Genomic DNA, 18,643 nt, shown 5'->3' with positions numbered 1-18,643 from the left:
GGTTTCCCCCTGTGTGTGGTTCCTGCCGGAAGCTGAAGCAGGCGGACCGATTGGGCCCCACCGTGAGGAGGGGTTTGTGGTCCCGAGTTGGAGATCACGGCAGCGGGATCGCTGAGGTATCAGAGCCTGCTTTAGCTGTTGCGGTGTTTGTTTAAAGGGGATTTATTAGTGTCACAAGTAGGCTTACATTTACAGCAATTAATTCACTGTGACAATCCCCTAATCGCCACACTCTGGATCCTGTTCGGGTACACTGAGGGGGAGATTTAGCATAGCCAATACACCTCAAGAGTATGTCTTTCAGACTGTAGGAGGAAACCAGAGCACTGGGAGGAAACACATGCGGACGTGAGGAGAACATGCAGACGCCACACAGACAGTGACCCAAGTGGGGCAATCAAACCCAGGTCCCTGGTGCTCTGAGGCAGCAGTGCTAACACTGTGCTGCCTACCTGTCCACAGTTGGTGCCAATCTGACAGCACAGCAGCTATCATTTCTGGGTCTGACTCAGGAAGCCTCCTGCTGTTGATGGCTCAGGACTGGCTAGGGGGGAAGCAATTCCCTCCCTCCCTGCCATAGACAGCATAAGCTGCTCAACCCTGCACTCATTGCACAAAATGGTTTTATTACTGTGAGGGCACAAATCATATACTACCAGCAAAACAAAAATATTCATTTGAAACCCAATGATCAGAGCTCAACAGCACTGCAAAAAATCTATTTATCTTTGCTGCTTTGATCTATTATTGTTATGTGTATTGGTATATGGTGAAAAGTATTATTTATTTTATACTATGGGGACAAAGCGTACCATTCATAGCGTTCGAAAAGGAAAAGGATTGGGTGCAGAATGTAGTGTTACAGTTACCGTTAGAATGTTGAAAAAGATCAATTTAATTTGATTTGATTTATTATTGTCACATGTTTTGGTATGCACTGAAAAGTATTGTTTCTTGCTCGCTACACAGAGAAAGCTTACTGTTCATAGAGTACATGGGGAGAAGGAAAGGAGAGGGTTCAGAATATGATGTTACAATCGTAGTTAGGATGTAGAGAAAGATTAACTTATCATAAGATAGCTCCATTCTAAAGTTTGATGGCAGCAGGGTAGACGCTTTTCTTGAGTTGGTTGATATATGATCTCAGACTTCTGTGTCTTTTTCCAAATGGAAGAAGATGGAGGCGAGGATGTTCAGGTTGCATGGTGTCCTTGATTGTGCTGGCTGTTTTTCTGAGGCAGTAGGAAGGGATCTCTCTGGCTCTTATTTGGCATTTCTATGGCTCTCCAAGAAGTTATCAACAGAGTCAAAGTAACCTTTTGATGTGGCTGTGTCTGCCATGATATGAAACAATTGACAGTCTGAGTATTGGTCTGTTTTGATCCCCTCCCCTCCTTGACAGGCACTTGTTTTTACATATTGGATCATGAAATATTCTGATTTGTGAAATTGGGCATAAACCAACTTGCATTTATAAAAAGTCTTAGAGAAAAATGTCTCTTCACGGATGTAATGAGAAAACTTGATACTGCTACAAAGAAGGGTGACAAAAAACTTGGTTAAAGATGGGTTTGGGGGATCTCTTAAAAAAGGAAAGGAAGGTGGAAGGGTTTATGGAGCAAGTTCCGCTGTGCAGAAAGCTCAATGGCCAGTAGTGGGATGAAGGAGTGGGTGCAGAGAGAATCAGAACGAGGGAATCTTGGGCAAGTTTTGTCCTGTTGTTACTGCTGATGTTGATCACCCCCAGAAACTCTACTCTAGTTATTAGCTTTGACAAATTAGTGATACTTTTTTCACAACAAAAAGTTAGACATCGAAAGAGAAAATGCTGGACTGTCTCAGCAGGTCTGACAGCATCTGTGAGGAAAGAAAAGAGCTGATTCCGTAAATGCATATATGTCCTGTCAAAGCTTTGTCAGCTTTGATAAAGGGTCATCTGGACTCGAAACGCCAGCTCTTTTCTCTCCTTACAGATGCTGCCAGTCCTGCTGAGATTTCCCAGCATTTTCTCTTTTGGTTTCATATTCCAGCATTCATAGTAATTTGCTTGTATTTAAAAATTTACATATGCTGATTATTAGGATTTGTATTGCTGGTGCTTGTAAGACGTGTTTAGAAATCTGAAGCTTTAAAATTATGCAGTGAAAAACCAGCATTCAACTACGGCAATGATTAAAGTGAAATTCTTTCCTTTGCTATTTTAACAGAAAGGGTTCATCAGGCAAAATTGAGGTATCAAATTTGAAATCTATTTTAAAATGAGTCTAGGGCCCAGAGTGTGTATTTCCATCAGTTATTCATCCAGGACTTCCACTGTCATCAAGTAATATTGACAATTCTTCAGCAGTGATGCAGACTGGAGCTCTCTCATGGCAAATCTCCAGTATTGAGAAATAATTCATAATTTTTTGTTTGGTTGAGATTGGGGATGCAATCAAGCCAGGAATCAAATGATTAGAAAACTAATTGGATCTCCGGAATGGCTTTTGTTATATTACACTGATACAGTGGCATGCATTGCTGTCCCGCAGTGCCAAGGACCTGGGTCCGATTCCTGGCTTGGGTCACTGTAAGTGTGGAGTTTGAATGTTCTCCCCATGCCTGCGTGGGTTTGTTCCGGGTGCTCTGGTTTCCTCCTATAGGCCGAAGGTATGCTGGTTAGGTGCATTGGCTGTGCTAAATTCTCCCTCAGTGTACCCAAACAGAAGCCTTAGTGAGGTGACTAGGGGATTTTCATAGTAGTTTCATTGTAGTGTTAATGTAAGCCTACTTGTGACAATAATAAACAGAGTAAAGCATAATAACTGTTATATTAGTATATGGCAAAGGTTTGATTTTCTAACATGTTTGTGCTCTATCAGTATATTCTAGTGCATATGTTTTGAAAAATGGGAACCTTGATACTTTGCCTGCTTGTATAGTACAGAACATACCTTTAAAGAAAGCATGGATTCAGTACATTACTTGATGTTGCTTGTTTTCCACATTTCCACCAGATATATATGTCCTGAATCCAATGCTACGCTCAACAGTGTAGACATTAATTTCAGAAATAAACAACTGATTGTGACATGAACAAGTATCAAGGCAGAAGAGAGTAATTTATTCCTTTTCTTTTAAATAGAAGGATGTTTTCGACACCTATCAGTTCCCACGTTGGCCATGGAGAATTCACAGATGTGTATGATCCAGCAGAAGATACCTTCCTATTAATGGATGCCTTAGAAAAGGATGTGAATGAGATAAAGAAACTCTGGTATGTCATTAGCTAAAGGATAACAAAACATGAAATATGCAAGAACATTATATTTTCTGCCTACTTTTCAAGTATAGTGTTGTGTTTTGTCTTGATACATCAATTATTTATAACCTTTTTCTCATGGGAAATCAGCTGTCTTTTCCTAAGCACAATGACAGTTTTGTACATGTATAGACTACTTAACACAGGCACAAACTAACAGCTTGATGAGAAAGTTTAAGGAAGGCCTTACTACACTCCTTATACATCTATGACTGTGTGGCCAAATTCCCCGCCAACTTGATTTTCAAGTTTGCTGGTGACATCACCCTAGTCGGTCAGATCCCAAACAGTGACGAGACGAAGTACAGGAAAGAAATGGAGAATCTGGTGAACTGGTGCGATGATAAACTCTCCCTCAATGTCAACAAAACAAAGATAATCATCGACTTCAGTGTAGTGAAGGACATGCCCCGTCCACGTCAATGGGGATGAAGTAGAAATGGTCAAAAGCTTCAAGGTTTTTAGGTGTCCAGGTCACCAACAAGCTATCCTGCTCTCTCCATACTGACCTATGGTTGAGAAAGCCCATCGCATTTATTTTCTCAGAAGACTAAGGAAATTTGGCATGTCCGCTACAACTTTCAGCAACTTCTACCGATGCGCCATAGAAAGTATTCTTTCTGGTTGTATCACAGCTCAGTATGGCTCCTCATCTACCCAAGACTGCATGAAACTACAAAGGGTCATGAACAAAGCCCAGTTCATCACTCAGACAAGCCTGCTACCCATTCACTCTTCTACATTTGCTGCTGCTTTGGAAAAGCAGCCAGCATAATTAAGGACCCCACGCATGCTGGACATTCCCTCTTCCACCTTCTTCCATCTGGAAAAATGTACTGAAGTCTGAAGACATGCACCGACTGACTCAAGAACAGCTTCTTCCATGCTGCCATCAGATTTTGAATGGACCTATCTTGCATTAAGTTGATCTTTGTCTAACCCTAGCTATGATTGTAACACTGCATTCTACACTCTCTCGTTTCCTTCTCTATGAACGGTATGCTTTGTCTGTACAGCGCACAAGAAACATGTATACCAATACATCTGAATAATAAATCAAATCAAATACATTAACACTACAATGAAGTTTCTGTGAAAATCCCCTAGTCGCCACGCTCTGCCTGTTCGGGCACACTGTGGGAGAATTTACATGGCCAGTGCATGTAACCAGCGCGTCTTTCAGACTTTGGGAGGAAACTGGAACCCATGCAGACACGTGGCAAACGTATGGACTCCACAAAGACTGTGACCCAAGTGAGGAATTGAACCCCTGGGTCCCTGGCACTCTGAGGTAGCAATGCTAAGCACTGTGGGGACAATATCTAAGGAAGGGGAATCTTTTACAATGTCAACCAGCAGGGCATGGGAGTCAAGAGAGCACAGGTGAGCTTCATGGACAATGTGTATTCTGAAGGTATGGTGGAGATGGAAGAGAGATTAGAAATACATGGAGTATTCAAGGGTAAGCAGGTGGGGAGCGGAGTCTATTGGAAAGTTTAACTTTACAAAAAAGTGAGGGAGCAGAGAAATTTTATATTGCATAATTCTTCATGTATTGTGATAAGCTTGGTATGTGTCCCTTTAGTGTAATGTGTTAACTGAGGCTAAGATAAGAGTTTAATCTATTTGAATATAAAGCAACATATTTTCATCTGAATAGATCCATTGATACATTTTAAAATTGTGTACTTTTCATCTGCCCAAATGTTTTCAACCATCTCAGTTGATTTTGATGGACCACCGGCGACATCTCCTCTGTGTTAGGTCAACTGTTTAAGTCCAAAGTGTTAGGGGCCAATCATATGTGATACATTGTATATCTTGCTGTGTGACATGAATTGAGCAGCTTAGAGACTGCTTCATTGGTCTGCCTTGATGCTGTGTTCTGCTTTCATGGTATTTTATCCCCGCTGTTCATCCTTTTCTCCTGACCTTGCCTGGCCCCAGCCTCAGCACCAGACCTCCCATTCCTGAGCTGAATGACAAGTCTTCCACTATCAGCTTCTTTCCATTAAGAGATTATTGTAACTAAGAATCATAGAAAATGTTTTATTTTATCTTACCGATAGGGCATCAAATCCAGATGACCACACAATGGAAGCACCATGGTTAGCAGTGCATGCCTCAGGGCACCCGGGACCAGTCACTGTCTGTGCCGAGTCTGCTTGTTCTCCCCGTGCCTGCATGGGCTTCCTCCTGAAAGACGTTAGCTGGTTAGGTGCATTGGCCATGCTAAATTCTCCGTCAGAATACTCAAACAGGTGCTGGAGTGTAGTGACTAAGGGATTTTCACAGTAACCTCATTGCAGTGTGAACGCAAGCCTACTTGTGATGCTAATAAATAAACTACGCTAAATTATGAAGCAAAACCAATTGCAGTACTGTGAAGATGCAGGAGGGTGGCACATTAGCACAATGATCAGCACTGCTGCTTCACAGTGTCAGGGACCTGGGTTCAATTCTCAGCTTGGGTCACTGTCTTTGCAGAGTTTGCAGGTCCTCCCTGTGTCTATGTGGGTTTCCTCCAGCTGCTCCGGTTTCCTACCACAGTTTGAAAGATATGCTGGTTAAGTGCATTGATCCAAACAGGCGCTGGACTGTGGCAACTAGGGGAATGTCACAGAAACTTTATTGCAGTGTTAAATTAATCCTTACTTGTGACAAATAAATGAACTCTTTATGCTGTCTTTTCCTGTGGTAAACCTTCATGGTCGAGGGGCAGCCAGATTCCTCAAGCAAACAGTCACTTTCACGTCCAAATTAAAATAGGGAGTTGGTCACCTTAGTAACAAGAAGAACCCTTTTTAAATTTAATCAAAAATGCAGAGTGCTGTTACTCAAATTCCAATAATGTTAAAACAAAAAACAGGCCAGACACATTTTAACAACATTTTAAAGGTTATTATAAAAGAGTTGTTAATTGAATGATACTTTCTCACAGAATTTTAATAAATTTAATTCAGTTGTGATCAGAATGGATTTGATTGAGCAAGGCTGAGAACCCTTCTCCAGACCCACAATTTGCAGAGCTCCCCGACTAAACTGTATATCAGGGATGACTTTCTGGTTGTACCACAACTTGTTTTAGCTCCTGCTCTGTTCAAGACCGCAAGAAACTACAAAAGATCATGAGTGTAGCCTGATCCATCACACAAACCAGCCTCCCATCCATTGACCCTGTCTTCAGTTCTTGCTGCCTTGGAAAAGCAGCCAGCATAATTAAGACCCCATCACCTCGGACATTCTCTCTTCCTCTGTCTTCCATTGGGAAAAAGATACAAAAGTCTGGAGACATGTACCAACTGACTCAAGAACAGCTTCTTTCCTGCTGCCATCAGACTTTTGAATGGACCTACCTCGCACTAAATTGATCTTTCTCTGCACCTTAGCTGTAACATTACATTCTGCACTATTTTGTTTACTTGTTTATAAACAGTATGTTTTCTCTGTATAGTGTGCAAGAAACAATACTTTTCACTTTATGCTAATACATGTGACAATAATAAATCAAAAGAAATGCACAATATTGTTTTGTCAGTGAATAACATTTACAACTGATCAAATCATGCTGTAACGTTTTAGCATTTAGAGGGTTCTGTGACAATTGGATATGTAATTTTGACAAATACCCAGTTCTGCATTTTTATCAGTCAACTATTTACTAACCAGTTGAAATATTTTTTAGTATCGGGGCAGTTATATATAATTTAATTTAATTTTGTAAACAAGCCATGCCATTTGAGGCAGCACGGTGGCACAGCGCCAGGGACCCAGGTTAAATTCCAGCCAGAGGTGACTGTGCGGAGTTTGCACTTTCTCCCTGTGTCTAAATAGGTTTCCTTCGGGTGCTCTGGTTTCCTCCCACAGTCCAAAGATTTGCGGGTTAGGTTGATGGCTATGCTAAATCGACCCTAGTGTCAGGGGATTAGCAGGGTAAATAAATGGGGGTAGGGCCTGGATAGGATTGTGGTCAGTGCAGACTCGATGGGGCGAATGGCCTCTTTCAGCACTGTAGGGATTCAATGATCCTATATATGAAAAATGCAAATTCTGCTAATTCCTGTAGAAGAATGTAAAATCGTGTTATTTTTCCAGTCCCAGGATCTGCCTTGAGGTTGGAGCAGGATCTGGCGTTGTTTCTGTTTTCCTCGCTTCAATTGTTGGGCCCGGATCATTTTATCTGTAAGTTGGTAATCTGGTAGATTATTTGTTGTGGAATGATGAATAGGTTAATGTCAAAAAAAAATCTGTCTCTACAATTAAAACAAACTCAGAAAGGGATCAATTTTTATATATGATAAAAAAGGCTGTTGTGGAGATGAATTGTTGAATGGAGAATTGAGGTTTGGAGGTTTGTCCTTCCACAAAATGTAGAGAGTATTGGCTGATTATTGAGGGGCATTATCATTCAGTTTGGTATCCTGTTCAACAGCTTCTTATAAATTTTAATTGGGTTTGTGAAGAGACAAAAATCTGCTACTCAAAGTCTTAGCCACTAAGACATTTGGCAGCAGAAGTGATGGAAAATGGTGAGATTTGAACCGTTGGCACAGCAGTTAGCACTGCTACCTCAGAGCGCCAGGGACTAGGGTTCGATTCCTGTCTTGGGTCACTGTCTGTGTGGAGTCTGCACATTCTCCCCATGTCTGCGTGGATTTCCTCCCACAGTCCAAAAGATGTGCCGATTAGGTACATTGGCCATGCTAAATTCTCTCTCGGTGTACCCAAACAGATGCCGGAGTGTGGCAAGTAGGGAATTTTCACAGTAACTTCTCTGCAGTGTTAATGTAAGCCCACTTGTGACACCAATAAATAAAATAAATGATATGTGTCTTTATTCTGTGTTGTTCATTTATAGCTGTACAGATATTAATCCTTTGGCTGCTGCTTGCTCAGTGGAAAGTGCAAGATCTAATGGAGTGAACCTCCAGCCAATCATTACTGACTTGGTGAGTCATGAGTTCCAGATCGCCTAAAAATATCCTTTTCAAACATTGTAATTCTGTGACTGTTCAGTGCTGTTCATCAGTAACATTTTTTTGTCGTACTGTTAGCTCGTCATTACCCCCACTCCTATAGAGATATCAATGGCAACGTTGCTGATGCAATTACCTACTAAGCAGTTGCTGCAATCAGAGAAATTCATCAAATGTTGAGATTTGTGAGAAATTATAATGGGCTTTGAATATAAGGTTTTATTTTCTCCCTCTCTTTTCCAACTTCTTTTTCTTGTTTGGTAACATAATTGACATTAACAAGATAGAATACATATGGAATAAATCTTTCTGATACTTTTTGTGGTGCAGTGCATTGGCCTCATTAGTTTGTGCACACTCATTGTTAACTTCCTGATTTTTGGCTACAGGTTAATAGAGAGTTGCATAGAAGATTAACTGCTTTCATGCAGCAGTGTAGAGAAAGTGCGAGGGAGAATTATGCTGATGTTAGGGCAAAGGGTACTGTTGGCCTCTTCAGAAAATAAGGGTAGGTTTCCTATATTCTGAGGAGACCTTGAAGAGGTAATGTTTGATCTTTTCGTCTCTTTCTCCAAACCAAACCACCCTAAGCTACCAAATCACCCTAACCAGTGATCAGTGGAGGGAAATTGTCCGTTACGCATTAGTGGGTAGGCATTAGTGGGAGCACTGTTAAAACGAATGGAATATGCTATATTCCCCCATATTGTACTTTTGCTTTTTGAACATAGTTAAAGTTTATTTATAAGTCATAAGTAAGGCTTACATTAACGCTGCAATGAAGTAACTGTGAAATTCCTCTAGTCGCCACACTCCGGTGCCTGTTCGGGTCAATGCACCTAACCAGCATGTTTTTCAGACTGTGGGAGGAAACTGGAGTAAATCCACACAGACACAGGGAGAACGTGCAAACTCCACACAGACAGTGACCCAAGCTGGGAATCAAACCCTAGTCCCTGGCACTCTGAGGCAGCAGTGCTAACCACTGTGCCACCGTCCATTGAGTAGTTGATAGAGGGGGGAGCTACGTTAGCATTCTCAGTCAAAGTTCTGCATAGGGCTCCATCAGGGAAATAAACAACTCCCTCAAGACTTTTTTGACGTGCTGCTTGCCGCCATCTTCTGCTTCTGCTGGAGTGAGTCCTGATGCTTCAAGGCCTGGCGTGAGTATGGGAAGTCTACCTTTTGCATGTAAGTGTCCTTGAGAACCAAATTGTATTTGAAAACAGGGAGCATCTCTGGATTGAGTAAAAGTTCCATCCTGAACAGAGATGCATTCCAATTGAGATTGGATTGAAAACCCATGGCAATGACTTTAATTGCCAAATCAAGGAACAAATTGAAAAGGTGACCCAGTGATTTGTTTCTGTTCCTTGTACAAACTTTTCCTGAAATTAACTGAATTCCTTTTTTTTTATTTTCTTATAAGCAGGTTGCAGGATTATTGCCACGATTGCAAAACCAAGTTGATGTGTTAATATTTAACCCACCCTATGTGGTGACTCCCTCAGAAGAAGTAAGTATATGTTTGTTGAATATAAATTTAACAATTTAGCTTTCTAAATGCAGACTGACTTTTTTGTGAGTGGTTGTTCCAGTACCCAAGCTATGCTGCTGTTAGCGTACAATAACGATAATCAGTTGCTCAAAAGATTTGAAGTACTCAATTTCCAGAAGTATTCAGAAACAAGTTCTAATCTGAGAAAAATTCTCAGTTAAGTGGGTGTCCACCAGGTGCTCTGGTTTCCTCCTGCAGTCCAAATATGTGCAGGTTAGATTGATTGGCCATGCTAAATTGCACCTCAGTATCTCAAGATATGTAGGCTAGGGAGCTTAGCAGGATAAATGTGTTGGGTTATAAGAACATAAGAACATAAGAAATAGGAGCAGGAGTAGGCCATCTAGCCCTTCGAGCCTGCCCCGCCATTCAATAAGATCATGGCTGATCTGTTGTGGCTCAGTTCCACTTTCCCGCCCTCTCCCCATAACCCTTAATCCCCTCTCTTATCAAAAACCCATCAACCCGCTTCTTAAAAATATTTAGCGAGGCAGCCTCCACCACTTCAACGGGCAGAGAATTCCAGAGATTCACCACCCTTTGAGTGAAGAAGTTCCTCCTCAACTCCGTTCTAAACCGCCTCCCCTTTATCTTGAGGCTGTGCCCCCTAGTCCTACTGTCTTTTTTGAGCGGGAAGAGTCTCTCCACCTCTATCCTATCCATCCCATTCATCATCTTATACGTCTCAATGAGATCTCCCCTCATTCTTCTAAACTCTAGCGAGTACAAGCCTAGTTTATTCAGCCTCTCCTCATAGGATAGGGCATGGGGTTGGGCCTAGGTGGGGTGCTCAGTGCAGACTCAATGGGACGAACAGCCTTCTACACTGTAGGGATTCTATGATAATGCAAATTAAACTATGTTTGATCTTCAGTATTACTTGAACAATGTGTCTGTCTCTGTGTAGCCCCCCCCATATTCCCTCAGTCCATCTCTCCACCACCCCCATGAAAATCGTCCCTGCCCCACCCCTCCTTAGCCCCGTCAAAGCTGATGATTACATTAAAAAAGGGGGCTTTGCATAATTATCGGGGTGGGAACCTGATCAGGGCCGGCGGTCCGGATGAATTGTGAGGGGTTTGCTGCCTAGCAGAAATCCTGATTTCGCCCCAGTGCTCGATTCAGTGGGCCATCAGGATTCCCGCCAGTGGTGAATCCCAACCAGTATTTTTACTGCTCCTGAATGTTGATCTTGATGCAACAATGGTATAAGAGAATATTATTCACAGGAGGCCATGAGAAAGGACGTGCGTCCTCCAACCATGCTCCCATTGGTGCAGACACAGTAGAATTGAAAATATCTGTAACAACCTAAGAGCAGATACCACCATTTGAGGTCTTTCAAAATATCTTTTGGGGATTTATCATGCAACGCTGCTGGTTTTAAAAGATTGGGACACACTTGGTCCTCTATCTGGCTTGAATATTTTTGTTATAAGTACTTCCTTTTGGTATCTGTATCCTTCCTTGATAATTATCTGGGGTCACCAAAGCCATGATAACTTTCATGTTTCCACTATCCAGCAAAGATACAAGAGCACTTAATACATTTCAGTTTAGTTGTCAAAGTATGTATTGGTGTCACAAGTAGGCTTACATTAAGACTGCAATGAAGATACTGTGAAAATCCCCTAGTCGCCACACTCCGGCACCTGTTCGGGTACACTAAATGAGAATTTAGCATGGCCAAGCATATCTTTCAGATTGTGGGAGGAAACTGGAGCACTTGGAGGACACCCATGTAGACATGGGGAGAACATGCAGACTCTGCACAGCGTGACCTAAGCTGGGAATCAAACCCAGGTCCCTGGCACTGTGAGGCAGCGGTGCCACCATGTCACTTCTAACACTCGATGCTGAATTGTGTTACATTTTTCTCTCAGGTAGGCAGCCATGGCATAGAGGCATCTTGGGCTGGTGGTGAAAGAGGTCGGGAAGTCATGGATCGGCTATTTCCTCAGATCTCAGCCCTCTTGTCCAGTCAGGGATTATTTTATCTGGTTGCAGTTCAAGACAATAATCCAGGTGAGACAATATGATTCCAAGTTGGTGATAGCCAAGTAGTTGTGTAAAGCAAAAGTGAGGACAGGTTCCCAGCACATTAGATCTATTGATAGTGTCATCTTTACTGTTCTGTTTTCAACAGAATGGAGTGTGGATGTATGCTTTTTTTTTGTTCTTGAACAGTAGTTTTCAAATATTAGTGAATAGAAAGCAGGTAGATGTCATGGGCTGTGATGGGGGAAATCTAGTGGAGAGAAAGGAAACTAAAAAGAATATCTCTAGAGAATTCTCAGCAAGTTACTAGTGATCAGATGAAGATTAATGATCTGCCTGTCACCTTGAGTAGAAAATTATGTTTACTGCAATGTGAGGTTCTAAAGAAGGGGATGGAAAAGATTCATATTTATTGTGGTTTGTGGTGTATTCTTTCTTGTTTGCTTGTGTTTATGATGGTGTATACTGAAACCACAACAGGGAGTTGGCCAGGAGGAGTTGCAGATTGAGCTAGCTAAATCAGTTAAGATACTGTCAGTGGGTTTAGCTTCCTCTCATTGGGTCCAATGTATTTTTTTATGCATTCATGGGATGTGGCTGGCTGGGTCAGCATTTATTGCCTTCAAACTGAATAGCTCACGAGGCCATTTCAGAGTCCATTTCTTTTTGAGAGTCAACCACATCTCCAAGCTAGTTATTTAAAATGTAGCACTAACACTCCCCTGAAACAAAATACTTTCATGTAATCAATAGAATGGGTGTTGAAACTATAGGAATCTTAAGTTTATTTGGAGTGTTCAAATACTTATTCTGATCTGGTCATACACCCCTGTTTTTTGAGAAAACTTCTGAGCTGACAACACCCAGGTTTCTGCTTTAGCTAATCAAGATTTAACAATCAGCAGATATGCATTAGGTGCCTCTCAGTTATTCTTCTCCTTCCTCAGTGGAAGCTTTCTTCAAGCACTGCAGCTGAAAACGGAAAGGTGGGTCAGTACTGGGAATAGTGTAAGTGGAGGATACACAATAATTTCATGCTTCCGTCATGCTGCAGTATTTCAGTAGCTGAGCTAGTGAGCCCAGATGTTTATTTTTCCTATAAAACTTCCATTCCAAAAGTTTACTTTTTGAGTCTTTTGCTTTAATTATTTGTGGTTTGGGAATGAACTCCCAAATCTGGCCCTTTTCGCTTCATAATTTCATGGTAGCACAGTGGTTAGCGCTGCTGCCTCACTGCGCCAGGGACCCAGATTCAACTTGGGCCTTGGGTGGAGTTTGCACATTCTCCCCGTGCCTTCGTGGGTTTCCTCCAAATGCTCTGGTTTGGCCCCACTCTCCAAAGATGTGCGGGTTAGGTTGATTGGCCATGCTAAATTGTCCCATAGTGTCAGGGGGACTAGCAGTGTAAATATGTAATAGAATGGAGAGTATAGAAGTTGGCAGCTGTGTCTTTGTGAGACATGGCTGCAAGGGGATCAGGTCTTGGTTCTAAGTATCCAAGGATATGTATCCTCTCGAAAGGACAGGCAGATGGTCAAAGGGGGCAGGGTTGCATTGTTAGTAAGGAATGAAGTTAAATTGATAGCAGGAAGTGACATAGGATCAGAAGGCATAGAATGTCTGTGGGTAGAGTTGAGGAATTGCAAAGGTAAAAAGACCCTGTTGGGAGTTACGTACAGGCCTCCTAGCAGTAGTCAGGATATGGGACAGAAAATAAAAAAGGAGATAAAAAAGGCAATATTACAGTAATCGTGGGGAATTTCAGTATGCAAGTGGACTAGGGAAAATCAGGTAGAGAGTGGATCCCAAGAAAGGGATTTTGTGGAATGTCTGAGAGATAGTTTTGTGGAGCAGCTTGTGACAGAGCCTACTAGGGAATCCTGGATTTGGTGATGTGTAATGAGGCAGACTTGAATAGGGAACTTAAGGTGAAGGAGTCCTTCGGGAGCAGTGACCACAATGTGAAAGAACTTACCCTGCAGATTGAGGGGGAGAAGCTGGAATCGGATGTAACGGTATTAATAGTACCGTTTAATAAAGGTAACTACAAAGGTGTAATAAGGGTAATAAAGGTTTAATAAAGGTAACTACAAAGACATGAGGGAGTTGCTGGTCAGAGTTGATTGGAAAGGGAGCCTAGCAGGGAAGACAATGGAATAGCAATGCAGGAGTTTTTGGCATTTATTTGGGAGGCACAACAGAAATTCATACCAAGGAGGAGGAAGCACGCTAAGGGGAAGACACGGCATCCATGGCTGATGAGGGAAGTCAAGGACAGCATAAAAACAAAAAAGAAAGCGTGCAAAGTGGTGAGGATTTGTGGGAAGCCAGACGATTGGGAAGCCTTTAAAAACAAGCAGAGGACAACTAAAAAAGCAATAAGGGAGAGAAGATGAAATATGAGTATAAGTTATCTAGTAATACAAAAGAAGATAGGAGGAGCTTTTTTCAATATATAAAAGATAAGAGAGAGGCAAAAATATACATTGGACCTCTGGAAAATGAGGCTGGAAAAGTAATAATAGGAAACAAAGAAATAGCAGAGGAACTGAATAATTACTTTGCATCAATCTTCATGATGGAAGACACCAGTGGAATGCCAGAGCTCAAGGAGAATCAGGGGGCACAGGTAAGTGTATTGCCATCACTAAGAGAAGGCTCTGGGAAAAACTGAAAGGTCTGAAGGTGGATAAATCGCCTGGACCGGATACACACCAGGGTTCTAAAAGAGATAAATGAGGAAATTGTGGAGGCACTAGTGGTGATCTTTCAGGAATCACTGGAGGCAGGGGAGGGTCCCAGAGAACTGGAAAGTAGCTAATGAAACACTGCTGTTTAAGAAGGGAGGGAGGCAGCAGATGGGAAGTTATAGGCTGGTTAGCCTGACTTCAGTCATTGGCAAGATTTTAGAGTCTATTATTAAAGCTGAGATCGCGGAGTACTTGGAAGTGCATGATAAAATAGAAGTCAGCGCGGCTTTGTCAAGGGGAGGTCATGTCTGACAAATCTGTTAGAGTTCTTTGAGGAAATAGCAAGGAAGTTAGATTAAGGAGAATCAGTGACGTGATATATTTAGATTTCCAAAAGGCCTTAGACAAGGCACCATATAGGAGACTATTAAATAAACTAAGAGCCCATGATGTTAAGGGTAAGATCCTGACATGGTAGAGGATTGGTTGACTGACAGAAGGCAGAGAGTGGGGATAAAGCAGTTTTTTTCAGGATGGTAGCCATTGACTAGCAGTGTGTCTCAGGGGTCGGTGCTGGGATCACAACTTTTCACAATATACATTAACGATTTGGAAGAAGGAACTGAAGGCACTGTTACTAAGTTTGCAGATGATACAAAGATATGTAGAGGGACAGTAGTATTGAGGAAGCAGGGGGCTGCAGAAGGACTTGGACGGTTTCAGAGAGTGGGCAAAGAACTGGCAGATGGAATACAGTGTGGAGAAGTGTGAGGTTATGCACTTTGGAAGGAGGAATGGAGGCATTGACTATTTTCTTAATGGGGAAATGCTTAGGAAATCAGAAACACAAAGGAACTTGGGAGTCATTGTTCAAGATTCTCTTACAGTTGATGTGCAGGCTCAGTCAGCAGTTAGGAAGGCAAATGCAATGCTAGAATACAACAGCAGGAATGTGCTGAGGCTGTGTACGACACAGTAGGGATTCTATGATTCTATGAAATTTCTTTATTAGCTGGAATGAAGTTTATGATAAAGATGGATGGTATTCTTGCTTCACTGCTGTTGTATTGATGGAAAGGAATTTTAAATATTAGTTTTCTGGCCCTACAGATCAGTTAACTTGGCAGAAAACTAGGAAACTTATTAACTTGTGTGGCTCAGTTACTCCTTTAATAGCTGTGGCATCGGGAATGCACATATTTGACACTTAAAATGGGTGCTGATAGTTATACTTTTTAAGCTTCATAGCTTAATTTCTTAACTTAGTTTCAGCTTCAGCCCAGTTCATTGGAATTAATATGTACTGTGGAAAAATGTTGACATCATCTTTAATTACTCACAATATAAATAACCATTTATAATTGTGGAAGAATTAAGTGATGGAAATAGTAAAGAAATTGAGTTTTTAATGGAAAGCTTTTCCAATTTGCTGTTATATCTGAATGGCTACATTTCTTTTCGTGACATATGAAAAACGTTTCAGAAAAATGCAGTTCAATGTTTCTCACTTTCGAATGCAAATTATTTAATTTATGCAGCAGAAGTGCTTTTTTTATACTAAAAACATTGTGTTCCATTACAGAGGAGATAATACAGTCACTGAAGAGCTCTAGTTTAAAAGGGACCGTGCTTATTTCAAGGCAAGCAGGGAGAGAACATCTTTCAGTGCTCAAGTTTTGGAAAGCGTGATTGTTGGCTTCCTGTTCCCTCCATGTTAAGCAGCATCTTTAAAAACTGTGATCCCAGAAACGAGAGGCAGCCCTACACACTGCTTTCTTTATAACTGGAAAATTGAATTGGCAGTTTTGGATTGATGTAATCCACTTGAAAGTACCGTGGAAAGCCTGGAACATATTCTGCGGAGAACTGAGGAGATAGTTCTGCATTATAAATGGTCACTGAAAGAGTCTGGTCACGGAGAAGAATTTCTGACAGTTTTTGAAAGATGAAGAGTTAATTATTTTATACAGAAGATTGCATAAGTCAAAATAATATGTGAAATATTTAAAAACCACCTGAGCTCACCATTTTACAGGATACCATTCGATATGGTTCATGCTCAGAACAGTAAAGGAGAACAAAAAGATGCAAACAGACTATATGCTGAGGTTTAACGTTGTGATGTTTGACAGACAACTTCAGAAAATCTGAGATCTGTTACAAAAACAAAACAAGCCCAGCAGCTCGCCATCTCCATGGGCAAAATTGAACAAAACTGACACTTTGGGCAAAATTTCCCCATCCCTCCTCAACACAGGAATCATATCAGGCAGGAATGGACCATGCAAAGATCCGTTGACCTAAGGCAGGATTTTCCGGTCTTGGGGCGAACGCGACTGGACAATCCCACCCTTCATCCCTCATCCTGTTCCTTGCCTTGCTTGGAAGTTATTATGTCATGTATTTCTTGGGCAGCAACTGGGAGATTGCTTTCTTTGTATTTTTCAGTGCTGCAGTCAGCCCAGTGCCACAAAGAGGTCTACCGCCACCGAGTCACTTAGCCTGTGCCCTGAAAGAAAGTTCCTAGCAGGGAAGAGGGTTGCTGGTGCCCTAGCCTAGCAGCCCGAGGGTTGCTATATGGTCCTAGTGCAACCCAAGATTCAACAGGGATGTGTTTGGCAGGGCGGGGGAGGACAAGAGAGCAGCAAAGCCCAAGTTTCCACTGAATTCAGAAGGCTAGGTGAGCAGTAGTGGGAAGGGGATGTGGAGTGGGGCTGTGAGGGTGGAAAGGAGTCAGCAGCATAGGCAATGGAGTGGCTGCCAACAGGTCGGGTCCCTTGGCTGAGTGACTTTGAATGTGTGCCTTCCCCTCTGACTCCACTGGACCCCCGCTCTGAGTTTCCTGCAGGGCAATTCTCCCACCCACTGCTCTGTGAATACCCATAGCAGCTGGGTGAAACCCATAAGTGGGCATTAACTAGTGAGCCTCATTAATGCCAAAGTGGGAACGCTGTCCAGGAGCCCTTGTGCCACCAACTTAGTTGGGGAGGAGTGGGAAGACAGCATGGTTCTCACTCCACTTCTCTGCCCGATGAAATGCTTTAAATCCCTTACATCAAACTTGTCATTGTGGAAGATAACTCCCACCTTCTAATGTAATACATATGCATAATCCTAAAAAATGACACATCAGATTGTACATAAACATGAATTCCTATCAACATGATTAAGATTTTACAACCAACTTCTCGAATTAAATTCATCATTCAAATTGAATATAAAATGTTCATCACGAAAATAATAAATTAATCACCAATTGCCCCTTACATTCCCCATGCCAACTCATATCAACCTATGACCCCTTATTGCCCTGCCAACCTATCCACCACCCCTGGCTTTTCCACCCTCTGCTAGCTCTCTCAGTATGCATCATGAGCAGAACTTAGGAGCCACATTGGTACCACATATAATAGTAGATCACATTGCATTGCACTGGAGGGGGTGCAGAGGAGATTCATGAGGATGCTGTCAAGTATGGAACATTTAAAGTTGGATAAGCTTGGATTGTTTTCGTTAGTAAGAAGTCTGACAACACCAGGTTTAAGTCCAGCCAATTTATTTGATAGTAAACTCACAAGCTTTCGGGGTTTGCCCCTTCGTCAGGTGAATGGAGAGTTCTGGCCTCATTCAGAGCATATAACAGCACACACAGTTTACAGATTACTGATTAGAATGCGGGTCTTTACAACTAACCTGCTGTTCAAGTCTTAAAGATGCCGACAATGTGAGTGGAAAGAGCATTAGGCATAGCTCAAAGAGATGTGTATTGTCTCCAGACAGTACAGTAAGTGAGGTTTTGCAAATCCAGGCAAGTCATGGGGGTTACAGATAGTGTGACACGAACCCAAGATCCCGATTGAGACCATCCACATGTATGCGGAACTTGGCTATCAGTCTCTGCTCAGCGACTCTGCGCTGTCATGTGTCGTGAAGGCCACCTCGGAGAACACTTACCCGAAGGTCAGAGGCTGAATGCCCGTGACCACTGAAGTGTTCGCCAACAGGAAGGGAACAGTCTTGCCTGGCGATTGTTGAGTGATGTTCATTCCTTCGTTGTCGTGGCGTCTGCATGTCTCCCCAGTGTACCAGCTTCGGACATGAAGCATGATACATTGGGGAG

The 18,643-nt window shown here is 42.1% G+C and overlaps 1 protein-coding gene across 2 annotated transcripts; it reads left to right on the top strand.

The window, feature by feature from the left end:
• The first annotated feature begins 44 nt into the window (after positions 1–44).
• Positions 45–18,074, top strand: hemk2 (HemK methyltransferase 2, ETF1 glutamine and histone H4 lysine). 2 transcript variants are annotated; one of them, XM_080203233.1, is made up of 7 exons: positions 45–116; positions 3,125–3,256; positions 7,397–7,483; positions 8,160–8,250; positions 9,710–9,793; positions 11,719–11,860; positions 16,106–18,074. In XM_080203233.1, exons 2-7 carry the CDS (start codon positions 3,129–3,131, stop codon positions 16,210–16,212), a joined length of 639 nt encoding a protein of 212 aa, XP_080059359.1. In that variant the 5' UTR covers positions 45–116; positions 3,125–3,128; the 3' UTR covers positions 16,213–18,074. The 2 variants fall into 2 exon arrangements, with proteins under 2 accessions (XP_080059359.1, XP_080059358.1); XM_080203232.1 differs by having other exon boundaries at positions 9,707–9,793.
• The last annotated feature ends 569 nt before the right edge of the window (positions 18,075–18,643 follow it).

Source organism: Carcharhinus amblyrhynchos, chromosome 15 (assembly GCF_965287045.1).
Source record: "Carcharhinus amblyrhynchos chromosome 15, sCarAmb.v2.hapA, whole genome shotgun sequence".
Lineage (NCBI taxonomy): Eukaryota > Metazoa > Chordata > Chondrichthyes > Carcharhiniformes > Carcharhinidae > Carcharhinus > Carcharhinus amblyrhynchos.
This window is presented reverse-complemented; position numbering and strand designations above follow the sequence as displayed.